Source organism: Panthera pardus, unplaced genomic scaffold (genome assembly GCF_024362965.1).
Source record: "Panthera pardus isolate Hobbes unplaced genomic scaffold, ASM2436296v1 HiC_scaffold_12, whole genome shotgun sequence".
Classification (NCBI taxonomy): Eukaryota; Metazoa; Chordata; class Mammalia; order Carnivora; family Felidae; genus Panthera; species Panthera pardus.
Window position 1 is genome coordinate 76,850,651 of NW_026526677.1, and position 27,444 is coordinate 76,878,094.

Genomic DNA, 27,444 nt, shown 5'->3' on the forward strand with positions numbered 1-27,444 from the left:
CCAGATTAACCGAGGTAGACTAGGGCTACTAAATCAGTCAAAGCAATTATATTCTATTGGTTGGACCTGAAAAAATTGCTATTAATTGACAATTTTAATTATAAAAGTGGTTCATACGGTTCCATCTAATAGTCCCCATTTTATTTTCAGTCTTTTCACTTAAAAACCCACCAAAAGCTGTCAAAATAAGTGGTTATATAAACAAAGCAGAAAAATGTAATAACCAATAAAGATCTATCACTAGAACTACCTAAACACATGAAGAATTTTCAAATGTTAAATCTTCCAACTTACATGCAGTTTTACTCACCTCAGTAGCACGAGCTGCTCAATACTCCAAAAAACATTGTCATATGCCCCCTTTTATTCATCAGAAAATGAGTGGGCTGACAGTTACCTACCTTAATGCAGTTTGGTACTTCGCTTTAAAATTTATCTAGGCGTCACTGGAATTTCTTCAAGTAAAATGTATGACACTTCAAAACTCATTAACTTTCCCAAAGTAAGTAGAAGCAATTCCTCTTTTATTAGAAGCTTTATTGAATTGTTTCACTGATAACAGAGCAAGTTAGACTTTATATAGAGTTATAGATGTGAGGATAGTTTTTTGTTTGCTCATTTGTTCTCCTATCTGGGAAATATATTGTTGTTCCTGACCTAAGATACCAAATTAGGTATATTCAATATTTTAAAAAGTGTTTCTACTTTTGATGGCACTGAATCCAAATTGTAAAGGCACTTCTAATTATAAATGTTGACTCCCATACAATATACAGCTCAATTTTCAGACATCGGGTTAAATAAACCAAGTTATTCCATTTGAAGAATCCAGTTCCTTTTGAAGTTCCCCCCAAACTCAACACATTGCAACAGATTAAGCTACATAAAGATATAGCTTCATGCCACATAAAAGGTGACTCTTTCCCCATCATTAATGAGGATTATAACAGCAAAGAGTAATATACCCGAGCTTCATTCCTCATTATGGACTACGCTGAACTAAAATTCAGTATGCTGTGACTCACTTGGTTAGCACTGAACACTTTATTAAGTAGAAAACACAAGATCAATTCAAAGAATCGCATTTTGAGAGTTACAGATGAATTTTAAAGTCATATACTTTCTAGCAAAAAGAAAATCATCTCTTTATTAGAAATAAACTCTTCCATGCTATTTTTAGAATGACAAAGAATTTAAAATGCTGAGCACTTGATCTCTTTTAAGAGCACTGAAGAATAGCACTCTTTAAAAGCTACAAATGTTGCCAAGTCATGTCATAACTGGCTCAAACAATCCCATTTCCATCTAAAGTTATTTCATGCTACTGCATGAATCAATATTAAATACCTTGGAGTTACTAAAAACTGGAATACTGGCAGAGGTACATAGCAATTATAAAATATGAAAATGGTGAATATCCATTTTCCATACACCTCTTTCTTTTAATAATGACTAGAAATGAGGATGTTCTTTCTAGGTAAATAGAAATAGTTTCTCAAAAGCTAAGAGGAAAATATAAAGAATGCTAGCAAAGTGTGATGGATCCATAACCATGGTTCTCCTAAAAGAAAAACTAGATTTTGAAGCCTAATATCACCTCCAAACAAATTTATTAGCCTACCAAATTGCCAGAGGCATTAAAAAAAAGTCAAAGTCAATATAGTTCCTTGTTCAGTCAAAAAAAAAAAAAATAACTAGCTGTTATTTTAACCAGGCTTGTGTTTAAGCAAATGTGTCTCAACAATTTGTTTCGTGTTAAAAACATAACTAACCACTTTTGAAGTTAGCAAATAATAATTTTTTTAAAGCTAGGTTCCCATGACATCTAACCCTGAAGTGAAAGAGTTAACATTCAACTAAGCTGATCTGCACTTCTGATCCATTACATTTCTCACAAGCTGCCCTACAATGAGCTGAGCAAGTATCAACTGTAATTCGATCCCAGAGTTTATGGAAAAAAATAACTGCACATACTCAACATGCACATTTAATAAAAATCTGTTTCAAGAGAAACATATCCAATAAACACAATTTAAGGCATATTTAACTGTTCGATTAACTTCAAATCTAAAATCTCTTTGCTTTCTTCATGATCTCAAATAAAATAGTGGGGGGGGGGGGGGAGCAGCAGCCCTACTGCAGGGAAAAGAGGCTTGAAAAACAACTTTGATTGGCACTTGGCCTGACCCACAGAGGAAGAAAAACAGTTTTTGGACAAAGAGCGCAAATATTTGAGCTTGCTTACTTACATGCTTTCTTTATATTTTTAATATATAAATAACAATCCCAATTGAACTGTATTTGGGGAAATTGACTAAAAACGGTGCCGTATTCACCCTAGTCTTTCAGTCCCGATGTATTTGCACAGCTCAGCAATTTTAATTCATTTGTACTGGACAAACAGAAGCACCCCAACTAACGTTTCCACTTGATGAAATGTAATAATAGAGTTTGGAGAAAAATAAACTGATCATAGTATTACCCAGTGGAGGCTGTTAAAGTCTGATTAAAAGCTTTTCTCGCTCTAAAGCGACATCTTTTCACTCCCCTCCCCCACCCCTCAACGGAGTGATTAAGCCAAGTAAACTAAACAATTCTGGAGTAAACTTTCTATCAGTCACTCTGGAGCAATAAACTGATTGTACTTCTGATTTTTCTGGACCTACAAGGGGCGGCGGGTGGGGGGGGGGGTGCTGCTAAGGAGTGATAACCTACGTCCACCTCCGTCTCCTCCTCCCCCAACCCCAAAGGAACTGTAAGGTCGAACAGCATTTCCCATGGGCATAAAGTTCAAGCTGCTTTACCAGTTCCTTTCAACACTGAACTACAGACACAAGACTACCGTCAAAAGAATGTAAAAAGGGGGGGGTATTAAGGGAGAGCAGGCAAGGAAGGCAGAAGCGACCGAATAAACAAAAACAACCCCCGCCGAGAGTTAGCCACAGCAAAGACGCAGCCAGGTTCCTCAAGCCCAGACCAGGCTGTTCAGATTTCACACCGACCTCCATCAACAGCACCGGGAGGAGGATCGAACCGCTCCCCCCCTCCCTCCGCCCGCGGAGCAGGCCGGAGGTGGCAAGGCAGGGAGGTGAGCCGAAAAAGACTACCGGCAGCAAAAAGAAAATCGGAAGAAAAAAAAAAAAAATCCCCAACCCCTCGGGACTAGCATCTGTCCCGGCGGAGATAAAAAGCAGCAGTGCAAACCTCCACCCTCAACCCACGCCCCCTTCTTCGGTCTCGGCGTGGGGAAGGTGCCCCGGGATGGCTTTGAGCCTCGCCCCAACAGTGCGCCCCCGGGCCGAGCTGCCCGAGCCCCGCCGGCCAGGAAGCGCCCCTCTCGGGCTGGACCCCAGGCCGAGCCCGTACCTTCCGCAGCACTTTCCGGCAGTTGGTACAGAGCAGGTAGTTGGCGGCGGCCGACGGGCTGCTGCCGCCCCGGTTCATCTTGGCTGCGGGCGCCGAGGGCGAAGACGGACGGCGGGCCGGGGCTGGGTATCACTGCGGCCGCCCGCGCCGCTGCGGGGCCGGGGCCGGACCGTCCCCCTGCCGCCGGCCGCGCTTCAGCCTCAGCCTCCCCCGGGCGAGATGTCGGGATGGCAGGCGCCGGCCCGAGAGTGAACGGCGCTGACCGAGGCGACCACCGCGGCGGCTGCCGAAGCGCCGGCGGAGACGGCGGCGGCTGCTCCTCACCGGCCCGTTGTTCCTCCCGCCCCCATCCTCCAGACCCCCGCCCCCGCCAGGCTAGGACGAGCAGCCGCCACCGCTGCCGCCGCCTCCGCCGCCGCCGCAGCGCCTCAGTGCGGCCCCGCCCCCGCCTCCCCACCACCTTCACCACCTCCACGCTCCGGTACCGCCCCCTCCCGCCATTCGGACAGCCCCGGCCACGCCCCTGGGCCGCTAGCCCGCAGCCAATGAGCAACTAGAGCCCGGTTGGGAGCTGCGCCGGCCAATCACAGACGCCGAGGACGCCTTGAATCTCCGGGCAAGTTAAGTTTATCTCCGAGGCTTGGAACTGAAGAGAGATGGCGGGTTAGTTAGGTAGTGGGGTGGGTGGGAATACAGCTTGTGCGGTCCGCCAATAGGAGGAAGAGGGTGTGTCGGATGCAAATTATCCCTGGAGGCCCAGCCCCGCCCCCGAAGACTGGCCACGCCCCCTTCTCTAGGTCCCTGCAAAAATGGTAAGGAGAGTGAGATAAATAGCTGGGAGCTAGAGCCTCGCTAGAGGGTCTAAAACTGAGCTAAATATTTCCTGGTTTCTTGAGAGATGTTGGGGACGGGAGAGGGGCGGTCGCTAAAACGTTCACATTGTCAGGACAGTTGGTAGGCTTTCTCCCAGCCAAAATCTTAGCTTAGCTGTAAAGAAGACTGCAGTCACGTAGCACTTGGCACCCAGGGATCTCAAAGAACTTTATGCATCATTTATATTGAGCCTTGTTTTGCAAAAGACCCATTACCTAAGGCTTGGGCTGGGGGTAGAGGTAGATGTTTGAGCTAGATTTACACCATTAATCGAGGTAGGGGGAGAAAGACGCAAAACCTCTGGTTTAGCGGTTTCCTCCTCCCTCTGAAACACCTTCTCGCAGTCCTCTCAGCAATGAAAGTTCCTTTATTCGTCCAGCACGAAAAGGCCAAAGAAACAGGGTTATCCTTTCACCTAACAGCCCTTTCTGGGGCAGTTGATCAGAAACATGCAGAGCATAGAGCCTTGGCTTGGAAGGAAGGTTTGGAAGGAAGAACAAATCGTCTGTAAACTATCGGGCTGGACTTGCCTCTTCCAAAGCTAAAAATGGTGAGTCAGGATTTTGGCGTCCACGCTCTAGGGAGAGAAGCCACATGTAAATGGGGAACGCTCTGGCTGGCAGAGCGAGGGGGAACAGGCGAAGGGGGGAGCCAGGTCTCTTGAGGAGGCCAGGAACGCGCGTGCGGGTCGAATGCGGGTTCCCGACGCAAGACGCCCGGAAACCTGCTCCCCAGTGAGAACAAAGGCAGGCGCCAAGCGAGAACCTGATTGGTGCCGGGTCCTCACGGGTGTCCTCTGGGCCCCGGAGACAACTTGCTTCACCCACTGGCGCGGAGCTCCGTGCTCACTGGAGCCCAGGCTCCCCACCCGGCCTTGGCCGTGACCACACAGGACTGTGCGTTATGACATCACCTGTTTTCGCTCTTTAGAACATGATCTGTAGTCTCAGCTTCTCCTTTTTTAGAGGTCTCTAGTGTACCGGGATTTGGGAAGGCCTGCAGTCCGCAGAATGAATCTGGAGATGATGTCAAACAACGGTTTCACTGGTTTGCATTTCTTTCTTTTCTTCCTTTTCTTTTTAATTAAAAAACACACGGACACACACACACACACACACACACACACACAGAGCCTGGTTTCCTTAGGGATTCAGAGTGGTGTTGTAATGCAAAATCAGAAAGGTACACTTGGAGGAGCTAGCAAGTTTAGCATATCAAAGCTATTAGACCAAATTGTGTGGTTAAAAGTGTCAATCTTATTTTTTCAACAGCTGCCTCCTCTGTCCCTTTTAGAGACCAACACACATAAACCAAGTCTACACAAGGAACAAAGGAAGTGGAAATCTGCCAGTGTCAGGTTGAAATACATTAAAATTGACTGGAAAACCCCTGAAGGGCCTGAGTTATGCGGTTGGGTAAATGTGTTGATCCACTTAACTAGTAATAGCTAAAGGTCACTTGATGCTGCTGTAGACATGTATAGCCTAGAATAGCAATGGTGTGGGGAAGGTGCTTGACAATCAGAAAAAAAACTGTAAAAGCAAGAACATTAAGGAGGGAAATTACCATAGGCTCGTCAATGCAGAGAACCAAGAAATCCAGGGAGAAAGTTAGCAAGGCACAGTTTTCCTAAGAACTGAAACACATATGTGTCCCTGTTTAGTGGTAAATTTCTTGGGCTATATTCCTGGCTGGTTCTCCCTTGTAAAGCAGATTTTATGTGAATGCATTTTAAAGGCTAGGAGATATTGAAGGCTGAAGTGAATTTTTGTGCAGAGATTGAATTTTCTCAAATAGTACTTTAGATTCAAATTGTTTTCCATCGTATTCTTATAACCGTTCCTTTTACTTAGTAGTTAAAATCCTTTCACAATGGTTCTTTAAGCTCTTCAGTAACTAAATTCCCCAGAAAAGATGGCCAAGAGAGTGGAGGCTACACAATTACACCCTCTGACAAAGATTGCTAAAGGGAGGTTTTAAGGGAATAGCTTGACCGATACATAGATTCATGTATGTGACCAAATAATGGTGGTCTCCACCAAACTCCTCCAAACTTTTATAACATTAATTGTCCATAGGGCCATTTATTTGGCATTTAACCATGTACTGCATTGGGACATTTCTTACATGGAACCCTTACGTATGAGTCTATGTTTCACCCCTGAAATCTTCAATCTGGCAACTCCTCAGCACACAACCCCCACCCTTTCTTCTAGTCCTCACCTCCCACACTCTCATCATACGTGTTCTTTTCTGTTCTCATGTTAACATTCGACTTCTGGATCCTTCCTTGCTCTTCCATTCCTTACGTGGTCTCCTTTACTTTTCTAGTCAGCCTGGTTATTATAAAGGGAATGCGACTCAGAGGCTAATTGACTTGTGAATCCTGGATCACACTTTTAAGAGGGAAGAAAACAAAAGTCACTTCTTCAGATTTCGCACAGAACAAGGAGAAACTCCCTTTTGTTGTGTGGTATGTATGGAATAAAAAAAAAAACCTCAGAAAAGTTAAGATATTGGTGAAAATTACCAACACTGGGAAGTACTTTTCAACTTTTTATTATAAAATTAGGATAACACTTTATTAAATGTTTTACATTGTTCTTTCTTTTTTTCTTTCTTTTTTTTTTTTTTAGTTTATTTATTTATTTTGAGAGAGTGCACAGGATGGGGAGGGAGAGAGAGAGAGAGAGAGAGCGAGAATCCCAGGCAGGCTCTGCACCACCAACACAGAGCTGGAACCCAGAAACCACAAGATCATGACCTGAGCCGAAACCAAGAGTTGGACGCGTAACCCCCTGAGCCACCCAGGCACCCTTGTTTTACATTGTTTTTTAAAATAACTTTTGCCTGTTTTGAAATACTCTTTTAAGATGTGATTTTTTTTTTCATTTAGTGCTTAAAATCACATGGTTTGAATGTTCCATAACTTATTTAACCATTACTCCATTATTGAACATGGAGGCTGTTTCCAGTTTTTCATGGTTATAAATAATGCTGTGATAAGCTTCCTCATACATACGTTTCTGGCAGTCCCTCTGATTCCTGGAAATGGAATTTCTAACTGAAAGGATGTGAATATGTTTTAAGGGTCCTGTTAACGATTTGCTAAAATATTTTGTGGGAAGGTTCAACCAATTTGCACTCCTCTTATAGTGAATGAGAACACAGGGGAAAGAATATTTGAAAAGCACAAATCTGAACCGTCATTCTCCAACATAAGGCCCATAAATAGTCCACTTACCTCTATCTCTAATGCTTTCCACGCCCTTCTGCCTGGCGATTTTCATCGCCTGTTGAAAGATCTCCTGGTAGAGTCAAGCACTTGTCAAAGTGTCCACGCGCTCACCCTCATATCTCTTCTTTAGCACCCATCTCCGCACTGAGATGTTTGGCTTAAATTTTATTTTCTCATTAGACTGTGAACACCTTCAGGGTAAGGATGAAGTTACGTTTACTTTATTCTCAATTCCTAGCTCAACCCAAAGAGAAGTGCTTCAAAAATCTTGGGCAAAAATAATGAGTTTTCACTGTTACTTTCCTAAATACACCATACACTCTTCCAGGGCATCTTGTGAATCTCTAATAACAGCTTAGCATTTTATAAAAGGACCTCCATAAATCTCTGTGAATTGAACGGTTCACAAAATTATTGCTATGGAACAGATAGACCAGATTCATGTCCTGAACTGTCACCAATTCCTTCTCTGACATTGAACATAATGGTTGTTATGGCCAGGGCTTGCTATCTCTTTTTATAAATTGGAAGTTCTAGCCACAAACCAAGAGCATAAGAAGAGTTGGGGGCAACTTTTTATGTTCAGACATTTTGAAACAAGTTACTCTGTAAATAACATGCTGTGACTTTTGGATGTGAAATTGTTTACTTCTCTAGATATTCTCCTACTGACCTAAGAACTGGGCCCCTTTATAGTTCCTAAATAAGGATTCAATTGAAAAAATCAATTACTAAAGATGTTTTTAAAATTCCATTTCGTGAGACAATAGGTCATTTTCTAACATTTTGCCTCCTCAGACTTCTGTTTCCTTCTCCCTGGGGGCATCCAAAGCATTTGGATAGCCCAAAGTGCTGCATTATTTACAAATTTGCAAATACTGTAATTTGTTTCGTGCACAAAGGAATTTGCACTTCACACAATTGTAAATTGATTGCTCCCTTTGAGCTGTTAATTAGATTTCTGCTATTTTTTCCTTGGGCCCAAGACCAATGCTACACCAGAGGAGAAATTAAGAGGATCTGATCCAAAAAGTCCACTGCTTTAGTGCCCGTATCCATCCCACACCCTGAAACACCCACCTCCACCAAGAGAATTCTTACCAAAGCTCATTTTTCAAAAAACAAATATTCCACCAAGATCCAAATTTCTGTCAGTCCTCCCTTGTCATTTCCCATTTCGGAGTTTCCTGCATTTAACCCCCTTTGGAGCAGACTGCCAGGGAGAGGCCTACTGATGTGGGGTTTGTTGTTGTGTGTTTGGCCTGCCCAATGTTAGCGAACACAGTGCTTTAAAAACAAAAAAATTTTTTTTGAATTAGTTTAAAATTTTTACAGTTTAGGAGATTTTACACCAAAAATCTAGATTTCTAGTTTCTCTTGAAGAATGGTCAAGATATGGTCACACTAGGCTTATATTGCCACATGGCAACCGTTTCCTGGAGGCCGGTATCTGCTATTCGAGTTTGAACATGTGCTCTCTACTTTATTTACCAAAGTCTCTGTCACTCCCTAGGGATTACATTTTGCCACTTAATTTACATTATCTTATTGACATTTGTAGGGACTTGCCACCTCGATAGACCTTCTGCAGCATCTAAATCACTGATCTGCTGGTTGTCATTCTTAACTTTATCACAGGATATGAGTCACAAATAAAGTGGCCATCTCTAAGGGACAGCAAAAGTTGAGGACAGGATCAGATGCAGGGAGTATTATGATGTATGGCCTTGACTCTCTCTCTCTCTCTCTCACACACACACACACACACACACACACACACACACACACTCAATCACCCATCACCACCAAGAAAATTCTTTTCAAAGCTCATTTTTCAAAGAACAAATATTCCACTAAGATCCAAACGTGTGTGTGTGTGTGTGTGTGTGTGTGTGTGTGTGTGTGTACAGTGAGATTATATATAAATCTCACAAGGTGGAGAACAGTCGTCAAAGAAGGGGTTACTATATCCTTTAGGCTGCTAACCCCACTCCTTATTCTAATTCTGCCCACATACCCATTCTAATTATAAATTTAGGGGAAAGGAACCACAGGAATTGTGGCAATGGTAGGTCATTGAAGGTATTTCCTTGATGGGCAGTATCATGCAGAAACTCAAAACCCTGACCCTGGAGCCAAGCTTGGATTTGAGTCCTGGCTTTGCCCCTCACCAGACATATGACCTTGGGCACAAATTGTTTAATTTCTCTGTACTTCAGTTTCTCAAGCATAAGATGAAGTAATAATGCTACTTATCTTAACAGGTGATTTTAAAGATTGAACGAGATAATGCACTAACTATAGTGCTTAACAAAGTGCCTAGAACATCATAAGCCCTTAAAAAATGTTTGCTGCTGGATCCACAGTACAAAGGATGTTATAGTCTCTGCAAACTGTGACCTTACTTTAGTTACGTAACCATTCTTTGTATAAATTTTTGTTCTGAAAATGAGGGTATCAATATTAGCTTAATCATAGAGTTGTTTTAAGGATTAAGTGAGCTATATGTGAAACACTTTAAAACAATGCCTAACATATAAGAAATGCTATGTAAGGGTTTACTATTATTACATACTGTGGTCAGGAGATTTTTTTTTTTACTTGATTCTTTCTTTTTTTTTTTTTTTTAGTAGAGATATTTGATTTTTTAGGTACTTCTCAAAAGTAAGATGATGTGGGTAAAGATAACAATAGACAAAAAGTCAGGAGACCTAGGGTTTAGTTCAGTACTGCTTGGAACTATGTGGTATGATTAGGCCTCAGTTTCCCCATCTGTTAAATGTGGAGAGGTGATTAAGTAAGGCTGGGGCCAAATCCAGGTGGGGAGACTGAAGCTTATATAATAAGAATCTTTTTTATGAAAAGAATATAAAATTATAGATCCAAAATTAGCTATGAAAGTGAACAGCTACTTAAAATCAGTAACAAAATGACAACAAATTTTTAGGGTGAAATACCATAAATATCACAAAATCCAATAACTTTATCAATTAACTATCCGATACCACCCTTTATTACTTTTTTTCCTACATTTTGGGGGCTGATTTCCTCTTCATGTGACAATGGTTTTTGCAATATTATCTTCTCGGGGAGGATAGAAAGATAATTTATCTTTTCCCTAGCTTACATTGCCAGTGCTGAATGCCCTAAGACAGATATGCATCAGGAAACAGCCTCTAATCCTACATCTTTGTGACATGATGCCAGTTAATTGGCCCGCTGGGCACTGGAACTATTCCTAGAATCCATCCTTACACTGGAACAACTCAAAAGAACAACTACCCCCTGAAACAACTGTGATCCACATGTACGTGGATATGACCCAGTATACCCAGGCTAAGGGTATCTCCATCTCAACTGCTCCTTAGCCAGATCAACAAAAATACCCATGGCTGCCCCAGTTCCTCCAGCACAAGGGGGAAGTTTGAAGGAAGTAAATCAGGCTGCAGAGACTATAATCTTTACCAATAATGGTTAAAATAGCTTACTTTTGGGGCACCTGGATGGCTCAGTCCGTTGAATGTCTGACTCTTGATTTTGGCTCAGGTCATGATCTCATGGTTCGTGAGATCAAGCCCCACTTAGGGCTCTGCACTGACAGTGTGGAGCCTGCTTGGGATTCTCTCCCTCTACCTCTTTCTCTCCCTCTTTCTGCCCCTTCCCTGCTTGCGCTCTCTCTTTCTCTCAAAATAAATAAATAAACTTAAAAAACCCGTATTTTTGACATTTAATTAAAAATATAACAATGTGCACACGTTGCTTGGACCTCTCCCAGGGCCTTGGACCCTAAGGCATAAACTTTATTTTATTCGTGGTTAACTCATGTTGGAGTACAGAGACCTTTTCAAGCTCTAAAATTCTGTGGATCTGCTTTATCTTAGGATTTCCATGAGAATCTAGTGTAAGAAGGATAAAGGAGAAGCAGAAGAAGTTCTTCAAGTAGGCAGAGAGAAAGTAAAAGTTCTATTCTTAAAAATTGCCAGAGTTGTGCCGGTTTATACTTTGTTCACTCAGGGATTATTTCTCCTTGTTAACCTGTTTGTCTCCTTGATATTCCAAAATCATGGTCCCAAATTCTCAATATCCTTCTTTCAGAGATGAGAAAACTCAGACAGAGGAATATTTTATATATTTTAAAGCAAGATGATTGTAAAATATGCTGTCCAAAAGGGAAAGTAGATGGATAAAACAGAAAAATCTACATGACAGTAAGGAAGTTTGGGAGTAGGATCTAATTCATAGAGAGGAAGTATAATCTATAGACTCAGAAGTCTTAAATGCCATGGTAGTCTGTTGTGAGGGATTTGTAGGAGTCAACATGCAGGACAGAGGTGAGACTGAAGGGGCCCTTAGAAAGGAATAGTCTACACTTCAACTTTCAGGCCCTCTGAAGGTGGCTATGATACATAAAGACTTGGAGCATCTTTAGGGGCCAGTCTTATTGATCTGAGTAATTCAAGTGCTTGGAACCTAAGAGGTGTTCAAAAAAGCTTGCTGGATGAACTGATGGGATGTATTAGAGTTCGCTAACTAGGAAGCAACTGAGCATGTTACTTTTACCAACAAAAGTTCTCAAGTTATCTTAAAATTGTAAAAATATTTTCATGCAACGGTAAAATGTTCCTTGTTAACAAGAGAAGAAACATTCAACATTTGTGTGAATGGTAACAACAAAGACAGCAATTTCAACCCAAAATGTTGGCTTGAGGTGATGCATTCCTGCATGATCTATAAGCCTGAAATCACAACAGCAATGTGTGAGGTTCTAGAAGTCTGAAAGTTTGGATAGTGTGCTCTGAAATATGTACTGTCCAGATATTCCCTTAGTCACTTACTTATTTACAGGGACTTTACCAAGTGGTAAGTCCTGGTGAGAAAAGTAACAAAAGACATGTTTATAACGTAATAGTGAGACAGAGGTATAATTTCTGCATTGGTATAAAAAGAATAGAAAATGGAGACTAGAGGGTAAAAAGGATTATTAGTAGAGAGCTCAGAAAGACCTTTGACCATTTATGCCTGTAACTGGATACCTCATAGTGGTGGAGACATATGATGCAGAATTTTTGCTGTGTCTCAACGCAATTTATAATGTCAACAGGAAAGTAGGACTAATCCTTATAAATATTAGAGAACAATGCAGACCAGTATATGATGCAATCACCTCTGAATTCCATGTTCATTACTTAATTCATTCTTGCATTCATGCGTTCATTCACTCAGCACGTTTGTGGAATACCTACCACGTGCCAGGAACTTGGCCAGTTGTGGAAACAAGGCGATAAACGGAGAGTCAGGGTCAAACAGAGCTTATAAGCAGAAGATAGACCTTAAACAAGTAATACCACTGTGCAGTGAGTATTTTAGTAGGGAAAACACAGGAAGAGAATATACAGCAGGGGACACTAACCCAGGAGGTTTAAGCCTCCCCAGGGAAGTGAAATGTACACCCAAGCAGTGGGCTGTCCCTAGTTTCTGACAATGACTTCCATGTCTTCCATCCAATAGGTCCTTTCCTATTTGCAATGCTCGATGCTCTAATTCCCCCTTTTAATAGGGTTCATGTTCCAGTTATGAAACTCCTAGGCATCCTGTTACATTACAGCAGATACACTTTCACACTGGGAGCGATCTCTCCTTTCTTTTTGCAGAGGCATTATCCCTATTAAAAATTCACCAGAATTTGAACCTCCTTTTCCCGATTAAAGACTATCGCTTAACATTGTTTCACACATAACATTTTCCACTTAGCCCACCATTTTTCTGAGTCCCGCTTGTGTATGTGCAATTTCTATGCATGCCCACTTCTAATAAGTACATCTATGTCATCTCTCCTAAGATGTCTCGTTTTTGAAGATAATCCTCACATCTCTCATCCACATTCTGCAATCCCCATAACACCCATGTGAATGATAATAGTGAGAGCAATAGAAACCATTACTATCACCTACCGAGTGCTTATTATGTTCCAGGCATTTTGCAATAACCTATGCAGGTTTATCTTGCCTAAATTATCTTGCCTAAATATTTATTTATCTTAAATAATATTATAAATATTATCTTGCCTAGATATTTACAAAACCCCTGTGAACTGGTTCTTATTACATCCACTTAACAAGTGATTCACAGGGACTGGCAATTTTGTCAAAGTCACACAGATATTGCAAGACAGAGCTGTGATTTGAATCCATATTTGCTGGATGCCAGAGTTAATAGTCTTAATGCAATCATGTCTTGGCATTGTACAATCGGTCATTATTGTAAATATTCTTTGAACCGATTCTCTGTATTAGGTGACCAAATGGTGAGGTCAGCTGACTTAGATCTCCCAACACTCACCAAATATAGTTTGGGCGCTTCTGTTGATTGAATTCCTATTGCAATAAATGCTATGGGAGTGGGCCAAGGGGTATCTATGATCCCTATTCTAATATTTTATTGTCTACCGGCATGATACTCTAAAATAAAACAATTGAGTGACCCTGGAAAATGAGAAATACTTTTGTTGGCGCTCTAAGTTGAAATTCCGAATACTTTGATACAGAAGTCTGCAGATTCCTCGGCATTTGGTCAGTTATGGCGATAGAGTGGTAGATGTAATGGAGATAAAGGTGATAAAGTTGAGGGCAAGGGAGAGGAAAGAAGATGGCGCTGTCATGCTCCCATGCCACTCCGAAAATAGTCCAGGTCTATTGTGATTAGTTAAGATTAGCTCCACTCAGAAGGAAGATGGATAAACTGGTTTCCTGTAATCTGCCAGCAAACTAGAGATACTTTTCTCAGCCTGTCCCATCCATATCTTTCTCTTTCCACTGGGGCCTCATTCTAAATAGTCATGCTCTTATGCCATGTCTTTGCCCCTCTTCTCAGATGAGTGGACCAAAGGGTAGACACTTGGTTTGAAGGCAACCGTTCTGTAACCCAGCCAGCCATCTGTATAGACTAGCTTAAAATGATAACCAGGGCCAATCAGATGCCTCTCTTGGAGATTTGGCAATGGGAAGCTAAGATGTTAAGCCAGTTGGCAGCAGTCAGATTGTAAGAGGATGCCGTGAACCATATGCAAGCTCAAACTTTGAAGGATCAGAACAGATAGAGAGTGAATGTTGAGGCAGCCATAGTAACACACAGAAAGAAAGCAAAGGCACTAAGACACTCGTCGTTAGAGATGCCGTCAGTGCTGATGTGTTTCCTGTTCAGTCCTTGCTGCATATTCTTGTAATAATTCCCTTCCCCCATCTAATCTCCTCCCGCAACCAATTTTATGGAGTAACTTGAATGCACCTTTGTTTCTTTCAAGCAAAAAAGACGGACTGAAACAGTCTTCCTTCGTTTCCATGTCAAGCACTTACAAATATGACATATTACTTTTAGTTCTCATTAGTAAATGGATGTGAAAGTCAGACAGCCCAGAAGAAAGAACTAGAACTCACTGGGCCAGAAAACCCCAGGTTAGTTTTTGCACATAAAAAATTCTTACAGCCCACGTTTCATGAAGAAAGTCTGCTCTGCACGAACCTCAAACTTTTTAGAAACTTTTTGTGTTCCTAGTTGCACAATGGATATCAGTAATCTATTACCCAAACTGCTTTTCCCCTTCAGGTTAAATGCCAAAGTGATTCCAAAGTGCCTATGCCAGCAACTGCCTGTGAAGAAAACTTTGGGAGACAAAAAGTCTTCTCCCTGCTCACTCTTTATTCTTCATTCAGACTTAATGCCTGCTGGCCCTGTTTAATGATTTTCTAGGGTTTTTGAACCAAAAAGATTTTTTAAAAAAGCAAAACCAAACAGAAATCAAAGTTCAATTTCCTCAAATTTCCTTAGTTCCAAGAACTAAGTAGTCGAGAAAAAGATAAAGTGAATGAGCGTGACTTTGTGTCAACCTGCAGGTTAAAGATCACTTTGGTGGTCTTCATGGGGGTCCAGAGGGGACCAGGCATATATGAGGAGGTCATTTTGGTTTGGAAATATGAGCACATAGAAGTGTTTTAATTTGATTCAACTTGCCAGATGTGGAATGTTCCTAACAAACTGAGCTGTTTCTGTAGAGCCAATCACTAGCCTTGGTAGATCTGGGCTTTTCTTGGTTTCCATTCCTGTGCTTCATATGCCTTGCCTGTGTAGGAGACACTGCTCCTTTCTCTTCCTAAGGTCTCTCTCTTTCTCTCTCTTGCCACTACTCCTTTGTGTTTCTAAGGCCTCTCTCTGTCTCTTTTACGTTGGGCTTGTTCTGAGCTCAGCAAGCCTTGAACTGTTCTCTATCTCCCAGGTAAATAGTTCTTAGGCTAGGCTAAGCCCTTGGAAAATGAGGGAGGTACCTCACCTCATCAATGAGGATCATCATTGCAGGTGTGCCTTGCCACACGTTTGAAAACTTTATGGATGGGGAAGAGAAGGAAATGGCTCTTCCCCTGGGCCATAAGGGAAGGGTTGTGGTTGTGTTGGACTTGCTATTGATGACATCACTCTGCCGTTATTTCCGTGTGTCTGAGACTTGTCACTTTGCATTTCCTATGTCTCTGAGAAAGCCTGAACATCCAGAGATTCACACATCTATGGGAAGCTAGAATGTCGAGGAATGGAAAATGAAAAACCTTCATATAATTCTATACATATATGTCTTTATAAATGTAAATATAAAGATACAAATTTAGCAGTGACCTGAAATATGTTGCCTAAGAGCTCTGTAAGGGCAACGTATGAAAAAATGCTCAGCATCTCTCATCATCAGGCAAATACAAATCAAAACCACAATGAGATACCACTCACACCAGTCAGAATGATTAAAAATAACAACTCAGACAACAACAGATGTTGGCGAGGATGCGGAGGAAGAGGAACTTTTTGCACTGCTGGTGAGAGTGCAAACTGGTGCAGCCACGCTGGAAAACAGTATGGATGTTCCTCAAAAAATTAAAAATAGAACTACCCTATGACCCAGCAATTACACTACTAGGTATTTGTGCAAGGGATACAGGTGTGCTGGTTTGAAGGGGCACATGCATCCCAATGTTTATAGCAGCGCTATTGACAATAGCCAACATGGAAGGAGCCCAAATGTCCATCAACTGATGAATGGATAAAGAAGATGTGGTATATATATACAATGGAATATTCCTCGGCAATCAAAAAGAATGAAATCTTGCCATTTGCAACAACGTGGATGGAGCTAGAGGGTATTATGCTAAGTGAAATAAGTCAGGCAAAGAAAGACAAATATATGACTTCACTCATATGTGGAATTTAAGATACAAAACAGATGAACACAACGGAAGAGAAGCAAAAATAATGTAAAAAAGGGAGGGGGACAGAACGTGAAAGACTCTTAAATACAGAGAATAAATGGTTACCGGAGGGGTTGTAGCTGGAGGGATGGGTTAAACAGGCAAGGAACATTCAGGAGAACACTTGTTGGAATCAACACTGGGTGTTATATGTAGGGGATGAATCACTGGATTCTACTCCTGAAATCATTATTGCACTACATGCTAACTAACTTGGATGTAAATTTAAAAAATTAAAAAATTTTAAAAAAGAGCTCCGTAAGGGCAAAATTGAAAACTTTTTGTTCTATCGCGATATTGTGTATTCTAGTCACTGTTCATGTTTCTTCAAATTTCGTTTTTAAGTATCGAACTTTAGAGGGTGTTTGAGGGTTAAATAAAAAGTATATGCCAAGTGCATAGAACAGTGTTCCTCCTATCATGAGCACTCGACAGATGTTCGCTGTTGTTATTTTTAAAGGTTTCATACAACAATCATACTTTTTTCCAAGAGGCATTGAAGTTTACTTGAATTTTAATGTTCTGGGTTCCCTCATACCATTTGCCACGGTTTGTTTTGATTTAAAAGGGCCTCAAGTGCTTGATGACATGCAAGGTTTATCATTAAGCATCTTTATTGCACTCGTGTTTGCAAAGAACATTTTTGCTTTCCATTAGCCTATCGAATCACATTCCAAGATAGAGAACTCCCTGTCAGAGATAACGTCGAATAATGAAGAACATAAGTGCTTGGAGAAATGAGGTGACGACAATGTATTCCTCATTCTAACCTCTCTCTGGGTGCAGAAGGATGATCTTCTCTGGAACTTGGGCTTATACATGTATACACGTGAGTGTGCGCACACACACACGTATGTGTATGTACCTTTATGTGTCTTGTGCTCAATGCATTATTTTTGCTAAACTAGAGATAGCCAGTCAGGATTATTACTTAAGGTTTTAACTGAAGGGTGGCAGTTTGCCAGCTCAGGAAAAGGAAATATTATATCCATTTAAAAGCTAGAATTCTGAGATAGAGTGGCTTGGAATACTTTAAGAGTTTTGCCTACTAGCCAATAGCTGAAGATCCCCAGTTTTAGTCTGCGGGAGGCAATTACCTTTTGTGACATGAACAAAATCATGAAAGATAATATACCTGATGGATTCTGTATGACTCAAGCAAGGGCTTAACCACATTCATAGGTCTGTTTTTTTTTTTTTTTTTAAACATAGGTCTGGGCTGTGAGGGTACTCTGAGTGGTGTAATGGGCAAGTTAAATATAAAGCATGGACCAAACCATCGGTTTTGTCTTTGCCTTTTACAATTGCCCTCTGTTTATAGGAGCCTATTTGTGAGTCTGCCTTGGTCACCAGGCAAAATATCTTATTTGTTTCCTGGTTGTTTACAAAACCAAGGACCCAGGCTACAGGATATTTATACTGTCGTCTATCAAAGCGTTCACTGGGAGAGGAGATAAGAAAGTCTTCTGCCAAAAATACTGTGGCTTGCACATTACGGGTGCACGTAAGAAAGGTCACTGCATTACCAGGTCAAAAGCAAATGATTTTGTTCTCTTGAGCAAACGACACAACTCGCTTAATTTCACCTTCTTCGGATGTGACGAACATGATTTTTGCTTTTTCGCTGTGGTTCTTAGGCTATTGCGCAGTCACGTCTCAGGTAAAAAAGGGCTGAAGTGAAGGCTGAGTTAGATCCTCCTGATAATGTCACGGAGAGTGTTTCCCCTTTTCTGAAGAACTGTGGAGTATATTTAGCCAGACAAGGATGAGGCTGTAGGTATGGAGGGCAACAAAAATGGATGAGATTGTTCTAGGTAGGAAAGCAAAGAAGGGAAGGAGATGCTTGGGTGTGTTGGTGCGATAGTTTCCGTAGACCTGGTGTTACCCAAAGTAGCTTCAGGATGAAAGCCAGTAGTCTGTTCCACTAGACAGGACAGGAAGCTGAGGTCAGTGGAGGCTCTAGCCCCAACTGTCAGCTCCTGAGCCAGGTCAGCACCACCTCGACTCTGTTGTCTCTGCCCTGTGTCTTCAGGGCTACAGCAACATCATTCTACCTGTATTCTGAGTGAGATCAGGTGAATTGCCCAGAGCCCATGGATCCCAGTGACGTGTTAGCTACACTGACTTTGTGTCATTACTGCTTCTGGGGCTCCAGGAGTAGATTGAACAAGATTCCATGATTTCAAAGCCTTTAGTGTCTCTTGCCTTTGGCCCAGTCCCTTATCTGACCTACTTCCAATTTTTCACGTTCCAGTCTCCTGTTCCTTATATGAATCAGCGTCTTCTCCACATTGGCAGCCATATTCCCTGCTCCATTCTAACTATAAACAGCTAAGAGGCCTTTGCTCTCTTGTTCACATTTTCCTCAAAAGTCACCCAAAACATCCTGGAAGCAAAGTAGAAGTGTTTAAAAGCATTTTGCAATGAAAAACCAAGGGATGACTTATCTAAACATGGCCTATTTACCCCTTGATATATCGTTCTTGCTCCTGCCAGAGGGAAGTTACTGGTGGGATTATGCCCAGACACACTTTGGCTTTTCTGTGTTTAGTGCTGTCCGTGCTGTCAACTATTGTTTAAGCAAATGAAGGCATGTGTCCTTGGGGAATGGTAACGGAGGCTTTGGTGACATTCACTTGACTGGAAACTTGCAGGTTACCTCTGTTCCTGTCCACGTATAGAATCTCAACCCTAGCCATGTTTGTCCAAAAGAAAAGATCATTTTCACTATGAGCTCCATGGGGAGAAAACATCTCTGTCTATTCATCCATGTTTCCTAGGAGGAGAGAATGGAGCCTGTCCCAGTCTCGGTGCTCAATAACTCTGTTCATACAAATTCCTACTTGATGAAGTTATACTCCAGCAATATAGTTCAACAAATAGCACAATATCAAATGGGTACAGCAGATGTGCTGATCAAAGTACACAGAATTAATGGTCATTGTGTCCATCGTGGGGCTTTGAATGGACATGAGCTGAGCACTGTAAATGTGTCTCAGAGTACAGAGTTAGGAACAGAGTGGATATACAATAGATCTTAAGGAATATCTCAAAATGAAGAGTAGTTGATAAAAGGAAAATTTATCTTTTAAATTATGTAAAGGTGAAATTGATAGAGTTCCCTGACACCAAGTGTTTTCTTAGGATCTTAATATTTTGTTATTCCAAACAAAGGGGAGGGGATTTAGACTAGGTAAAATCCCTTCCTAATCTAAAAAGTTATGAAATTCTGATCATAAATGATCAAAACTTATACAAAATAAATAAAACTGAGGAGTTTTCTCTCTTTTTGGAATGGACTTAGCCCTAGAACAAAGGCTCTTAACCTTGCTGTACAGCCTTGTGTCTTTGAACTCCCTAAAACTGTGTGCAAACATTTTGTATGTGTGCATTTTCTTCCCCCTGAGGAACGAGGACCAATAGTTTTCAGTAGGTTTCCAGAAAGGCTTGAGACCCCAAAAGCCTTATAAGCCACTGGATTCATATAATGTTTTAGATCGTCTGCTTATGAGCCTTGTCAGAACGCTTTCCAGCGGTCAGGCACTATGCTAAACATTTTGTATGTATTACCTAATTTGACCCTAACTTCGCAATACGGTTGCTTTTCTGAGAAGAAGTTCACTTTCTCAGAGTCTGACAGCCAACAAGTGGGGAAGCTGGGGTACCAACCCAGGCTGAACCAGGATGCCACACTTTGGTTTATCGCATAGAGCTACCTTTGCTTTCAATAGACAGAACAATTACCAAAAAGCAGAGCCCTTTCGTCCTTAACCATCACTTCCCCTTTAAATCATCTTTTATATCTGTATAGCAACTGCTTTCTAAGCATCCACAAGCTTCTCCACATGTGAGCAGCATACCTCTATGGAACCTTCTGAAGTCTTCTAAACACAGAGGCAACCCTCTCCAGACTGCTCCCTTGTTTTTTTCCCATTGTACAGCAAAGCTGCAGTAAACATCATTTTGTCTTAATTGTCTACTCTGGACTCAAGTCTGGCCACATGGCACAAATGGACAACCCATACATTTGGAGTGACTCCAAGGAATCCATCCCAAACACTGAATGGTCCTGGCACTGTTCCAAAGTTTTACTAGCCTTTCCACAAATTGTGATTCCAGACACGTTTATACCTTGGTCCCCAGGATAATGGAAGCCACAAAAGAAACAAATTAAAATGTCAGCCCAGCTGGGCCCACAGTGTGGGCCAGCAATGACAATGGAACCCCTTGCCTCTTAGATCACCTAAGTGTAGCACATCTGTGCTTCCTGTAAAAGGGGATAACAAAATAATCCCGAGTCTTTCCTAGATGTTCCTTAACTCAGGATAAGTACAGCGTGCTACTTAAGAGCAGCTAAGATTTCAATAGGCAACAGGAAACATTTTTTTAAACCAGGTGAAAAGCAGAGAACAGAATTCTGGTAAGCTTTGTAAATTCAGCCACCACTGCTATCATGCGGGACCCAACAAACTTGAAATATATGATCAAGGCTAGAGAGACAAGTAAAATAGCATTGTTATTCTCTGCCTGAGGTTTGTTATTCTCAAACCTTCTCACTTACGGCAGGTTCTGAAGGACGCGGAGCAGGCCATGTTACTACAGACAAAGAAAAGAATGTCTACAGCGAAGGGGACACCTGAGAGGTCGCACGCTTTGTGGGATCATGGTAGAAGTTCAAAACATCAACCTGAGAAAAATCAGTGAAACTGAGGACTTAAGTCAGAAGTATGGGTGACGCAAGGAATTAAAGGGTTTGCGAATCAAGACATTGCTTATCTCCTCCCTTTCTCCTTTTTTATTCTTTATGGACACAGTGGCTGATAGGAGCTGCTCATCTCATTGAAAGTAAGCTGTTGTTTTCTGTGCTCTGAAGGTGGGGGATTGCAATATCCGCGATGTGACGTCCGTGAGTCTTTGCTAGGTTTGGAACTGACGGCCCCAAGCCAGTGGGTAGCGTTTCTTCTTCCCATACGCCAGGGAAACACTGAGATTCCTTCAGCAAAAATAACTTTTCTGCCAATCTGTATCACCACTCAGAGAGGCAGCTGGTCACGTTAACCAAGAAAACTGATATTTAGTGGTGAAGATGCTTGATTAAACTTTCGCTTTATCTTTTTAGATTTTGATGTGATAATAGGGATATAGGTGATTTCCTCATGCTACTGGTCACCTGCTTTGCAATTGTTTTTGTTCCTGTTTGCCTGCTCCATGAAATTATTGGCTTCATGAGGACAGTTCTCCTCATCATTATATCCTCAATATTATCAACATTTTTTGAAGAGGTGAATAAAGAAAGTCAATGTTACAGGGGCGCCTGAGAGGCTCAGTTGGTTAAGCGTCGGACTCTTGGTTTCCTCTCAGGTCATGCATGATCTCATGGTTTCATGAGTTCGAGCTCTGCGTCTGGCTCTGGGCTGACAACTCAGAGCCTGCTTGAGATTCTCTCTCTCCCTCTCTCTCTGCCCCTCCCCCACTCATGCTGTTGCTGTCTCTCTCAAAATAAATAAATCAACTTTAAAATAAATAAATTTAAAAAAAAAAGTCAATATACAAAAGTCCTCTGGTCTAGTGAATTCTCACCAGGTTAGTAACATGTGCGTTGAATTGCTTGGGAGTTTTTAATAACCAGTGGTGGTCAACCAAATGTATATTATGTGCACATCAACTATTGAATGCAATTACACATTTTATGGTAGGAACAAAGATTTGGGCCGTGGTGGCTAACTGTGGTTTTTGTCTCCCTGCTCTTATTTTTCTGTTGGGTAACTCTTTTTTTTATTTTTTAAAAAAACATTTTTTTTTAAATGTTTATCTATTTCTGAGACAGAGAGAGAGCATGAGTGGGGGAGGGGCAGAGAGCAAGGGAGACACAGAATCCGAAGCAGGCTCCAGGCTCCGAGCTGTCAGCGCAGAGCCGGATGCGGGGCTCGAACTCACAAACCATGAGATCGTAACCTGAGCCGAAGTCAGTTGCTCAACCGACTGAGCCACCCAGGTGCCCCTCTGTTGGGTAACTCTTATGCTGTCTTGGTCTGAGAAATCGTCCTCTCCTTCACTCTCAGCCCTGTCCCCGTCCTTCTCCCTCAACTGCCCTGGGTCCAACATTGGCAGGTGATACTCTGTTCCACCAGAGAACTGCCTTCCTGGGGCCACGGGTTTTGTTCAGCCACCGTCCCAGCTGGACCTGTCACAGGAGTGTGGAGCAGGAGGATGTCCTTCCCTTGCGTTGGGACAAGTGAGCTGGAGCTGTGGGGGACTTTGCACTGAAGCCAGCACAGGGGCAGTGGTGGTGGGAGGAAAAGAGGGGCGCCTAGTGACACCGTCGGAGGCAATCAATCACCCACGACTTAATTTTCTTCTGTCATTTGTCACAAACATAACTCTTACTGGTCCAGAGACTTAGTCGCATCACTTAAAAGAAAGAGAAGGCTTAGATGGCTCCTAGAGTAGAGAGAGAGCAATTTGGTACATCTTGGTCTTGTTAGGAAATTCATCATTTTGTTGGACTGAGATCTCTGCCTTTGGTATAATGTTCAAGCTCCTGGAACGACAGATGACTCAGAACGCAGGTAATCTCTCTTCTAGTTGAGAGCTCCAGATGGAGAGAGCTATTCTGACTCATTTGTTCATTCAGTAAATATTTATTGAGCACCTACTAAACGCAGGCACATCTTTTCTCCACGCTTTATGTTTAGGCCATTTCTTGAACTGTTTCTCGTATCATGTGGATTTTGGACCAATACTGGTGTTCCTTTCTTAGGAGGGCTCCACTGTGGCAAAGGATCCCCCTTAAAATACGGCATTTGGAGCAGAGAATAGTAACACCCATTCATTCGTGTTCCACATTCTTTAAGTGCCAGCCATGTGCCAGGCATAAATGGAACAGGGATAAATGAGACACAATTCTGTGCTCAGAGGACTCACTGACAGGAAGGAGACAGCTGTCCTGCAAATAATCTAGAACAGCACAAGGAGCTGCAGCAGAGCCCAAACGAGGCAGAGGCCAGTTCTCCTTGAGAGGGGAATCCTGGAAATGTTCCTCACACAGCCTAAGAGTGTGGATTTCTTCCTTCCTTTCTTTCTTTCTTTTTCTTTCTTTCTTTCAAGTTTATTTTTTTAATTTTTGAGACAGCGTGAGCAGGGGAGGGGCAGAGAGAGAGGAGGACAGAGGATCCGAAGCAGGCTCTGCACAGAGCCCGATGCAGGGCTCGAACCCAGGAAACCAGGAGATCATGACCTGAGCCAAAGTCAGGCACTCAACTGATTGAGCCACCAAGAGTGTGGCTTTCTGACAGGCAGATGGAGCCGGAGAGGGTATTCCAAGGGAAGTCAGTGGCCTGAGCAAAGGTAGAGAGGGGTCAAATAGCCTAGTGAGTCTGAGGATCTGCAAGGGCTTCGAGAGGGCAGGAGTCTGGGATGTAAGATGGTGATGCAGAAGAGGAAGGGCCCGAAAAGTAGGCAGGGTTAAGCCTTGAATGCCATACCCAGAAGCTTGTTTTGTTTGTTTGTTTGTTTTTCCTACAAGGTGGCAGGGAGTCTCTAAAGTTTTGAAAAGAAGGGGGGAAGCATGATTGGGTTCACACTGCAGAAAGACACTTTGAAGGTGTGCGGCCTAGGGGCTGGACCGCTAGGAACCCGAGGTGGGAAGACCGGCTCGGCGGGACTAGATCATCTGAGTGATCTGGGAAGAAGAGGGTGTTGCATAGGCTGTGCTGCGGAACTTGCCTTCTCAAAGTGGATCAGAAGACCAGTAATGTCACCACGTCTGGAAGAAATGCAGGATCTCAGGCCCCACCCCAGACCTCCTGAATCAGAATCTGCAGGTTAACAGGATCCCTGAGGCCATTCATAGGCACTAAAGTTTAAGAAACACTGGCCTGGGTACGTGGGATCCAGTGGCGAAGACACAGGACAGCCAATGCCCCTGCCCTCATGGAGTGCACGCTGTAGCAGGGGAGGCAGATTTTCAACAATAATTCCCTGGCTAACGTTGAAAGAGGCCTGTAGAAAGTGCTAGCAAGGGGACGCATTGGGAGCTGGAAGAATGTACAACAGAGGGGTCGGGCCTGGGCTGCAGTTCAGGGAGGGTTCCCTGAGCAAGTTCAAGCAATGTGCCATAGTGAACCGGGAGAAGCAGGTGGAAAACCTGTGGGTGAGGCGGGGCAAGGGTGCGGTGGGGAGGAGTCTCCTGTGCAGAGTCCAGCACTTTTTCTTGGCTTCGGAGGAACCGAAAAAGCTGGAACAGTGTGTGAACAAAAAGAACCCTGTCAAGTGGGACTAGAGGTGAGGTGGGCATCGAGTCAGACTTCTAAGTCTTGCAAAGGATTCTGATTTTGGTTATCAGCTTAAGAAACAGGAGGAGGAAGCCCAGGGCAGTATCAGGAAAGTTGTACGTAAGAGAAGAGTTTATAGCTTTCCCTGGTGGTCCTGACCACAACCCATTCTTTAGTGGAGCTTATTACTTGAGGCTTTTTCGCTTCTGACCCCGTTTAAGAAAGTCCTACAGAGCTCATACTCTGTGTTGGGCTCTATGGTAGGCAAAGGAGGGATATTAAAAATATTTAAGGTGTGATCCCTGCCCTTAAGGTTATTACGGTTTAATAATGACATTTTGTTTCGTTAAAGAAGCTTGTTAGTCAAACCAAGAAGAACTTCCAGTTCATCGTTCCCTATGTCTTCTCACATAGGCTGCTTCTGAGCCAGTTCTCTCTCCTCCTGTTTTTATGTATTTGGTTTTTTAATACAAATTTTTACATTTTTCTTGGTTTCAGGCCATCCTCCCAGGCTGCTAGATCTTTTCGAATCTTGCTTTTTAAGTCGTCAATTTACTAGCGCTCTCTCCCAACTTTATGCCATATGCAGATCTGATAAACATGTCTTCTTTTTGCTAATTTGAGATCCTACTTTTAAAATTGGGTGACAGGTCTCAGAGGGACCTTAAGCCCCCTAGCATGGCAGTATTTAGAGATTCCGTTCTGGGTGATTATTGATTGATTAATCAATGCATGTTGGAGACCATATGGTACTGTTATCCTGGGAAGTGTCTCCCTGTCTTGTAGCCTGAGATAAGTGCAGTACTGATGGGAACCCAGGGTCCCTGTGAATCCCCACGTCACAGTACTTGTGACATTGTATTTTGCTTTTGCTGCCTACCTGACTGTCCGTACGGGGCGGCTGTTTTTCTCATCAGGGGATTCCGCACACCGAGCACAGGTGCATTAGTGCTGAGTGCACTGGACACTCAGTACACATTGGCTCAGGAACTTAGCCTGCATGATTTTTCATAGGCTTGAAGAAATTGTACAGAACATCCCGGATATTTGAGACATTTGCAGGACAGAAATGTAAAGTTTAGTCCTTCAGACGTTTCCCAGGTCTCCATGATGATTGAGTAACGCGGGCTCACGTTCATTCCCCAGAGTTGGCCCCACAGCCTCATGCGCTTTGCTCTCCAGAGACGTTTTCTGATATTTTGTGAAAGTTTTTGGTCTCTGGAGTTTCTTCTACAGAGCCTGCAAATGATGCAGTGAGACCAGGAGAAAAGAAATGTGCAACTCCTTCTATGTATCACCGATCCCCAATTTCATCCACAGAGTACATCAAAAGGGCTGGATTTTGCCCCCAGGACTCTAATTAACAAACATACCAAATGTAATAAAAGCCATGGTTTTATTTGGCAAAGCTCAGGAACAACAGCAAAAGTCCTTCTTTTTGATGTTAAGCTTCTAGATGTATTTGTAGTTTTTCGTCTTATCCCCGCATATTTCACGCTTTTTTTTTTTTTCTTTAATGAGACTATGGGTACCACAGGCACTCATTCTTGAAATCTGCTTTCCTGAATGCCTCATCGCCTTGGTTTGTTTCCTTATTGCATCTGAATTTTTGTCTGTTTGGCAAAAATACGCAGTGACGTTTTTTGGGACTTTTTTACATCCTACATCCCAGGTCTGCGATACGGACTTCATGGGCCTCGTGCTCTTTAATCTTCATCTATGAGAAGTACATCCATGACTGTCCTTGACTGATAAAAAGAAGAAGAAGAAAAAAAGAAACAGATGGGGGAGGTTAAATTATCCGCACGTTTACATTGGTTTCTGTCCCTCCTCTCAGTCTGCTGGTGTGTTGTAGAGCTGAGGTTTGAATGAGGCTTGATTCCGGGGCCTGAATTCTCAACCTAGCCCACGTGATTTTGCATAAGGCCGGAAGACCTAGGATGCCATGCAGAAGTGTCCTTTGAGGTCATCTAGCTCAGAGCATGATGTATGTTCCGTGATCTGGTTTGCTCTGTCACCTTCTAGGCAAAATGAATCTTCCGATAGAGAGTGGGAGTCAGGGAGGGGATGTTGATGGATTAAGAGGAAGGGGTGATCCAGCTCCGGGGATCCCAGGAGAGAGCTTTCATGCCTGGGGTTTTGGAACAAGATGGATTCCGTACACATTTCTTAACCTACGTGAATGTGTTTCTTCCTCAAAAAAATATTTGTTTAAGTGAGGTCAGGATCTAATTTTAATTTCAAGTGCCACCAACTAGCTATGTGGCTGTAGGATTTTTTTTTTTTTTTCTTGAACATTTACTGAGAGCTAACTGTGCTTTTTGTAAGATACACATTTCCGGCAAGGGACGGTAGGAGCAAAGGTGTAGTGTGTTCACTCAACAGAGAGGAGAGGATTGGCTGTGAAGAC

The 27,444-nt window shown here is 42.5% G+C and overlaps 1 protein-coding gene and 2 long non-coding RNA genes across 7 annotated transcripts in view; 1 reads left to right on the plus strand and 2 right to left on the minus strand.

Annotated features, from left to right (window-relative positions):
* Window positions 1-3,714, minus strand: part of SESN3 (sestrin 3) — a 73,270-nt gene extending 69,556 nt beyond the window's left edge. Inside the window, exon 1 of the mRNA XM_019450147.2 lies at window positions 3,367-3,714. Coding sequence (XP_019305692.1) covers window positions 3,367-3,444 — 78 coding nt within the window. The 5' untranslated portion in view covers window positions 3,445-3,714. The remainder of the gene's footprint in view (window positions 1-3,366) is intronic.
* A 111-nt stretch (window positions 3,715-3,825) lies between these two features.
* On the plus strand, window positions 3,826-21,529 carry LOC109267374 (uncharacterized). 5 transcript variants are annotated; one of them, XR_002080076.2, is made up of 3 exons: window positions 3,826-4,178; window positions 6,575-6,712; window positions 21,328-21,529. It is a non-coding gene; the product is annotated as an uncharacterized LOC109267374 (long non-coding RNA). The 5 variants fall into 5 exon arrangements; XR_002080077.2 differs by lacking the exon at window positions 3,826-4,178 and adding an exon at window positions 4,204-4,789 and having other exon boundaries at window positions 6,571-6,712; XR_002080073.2 differs by lacking the exon at window positions 3,826-4,178 and adding an exon at window positions 4,207-4,789.
* Window positions 4,587-5,098, minus strand: LOC109267375 (uncharacterized). The gene is made up of 2 exons (XR_002080078.2): window positions 5,005-5,098; window positions 4,587-4,816 (listed from the first exon to the last, which is right to left on the minus strand). It is a non-coding gene; the product is annotated as an uncharacterized LOC109267375 (long non-coding RNA).
* Window positions 21,530-27,444: the final 5,915 nt, after the last annotated feature.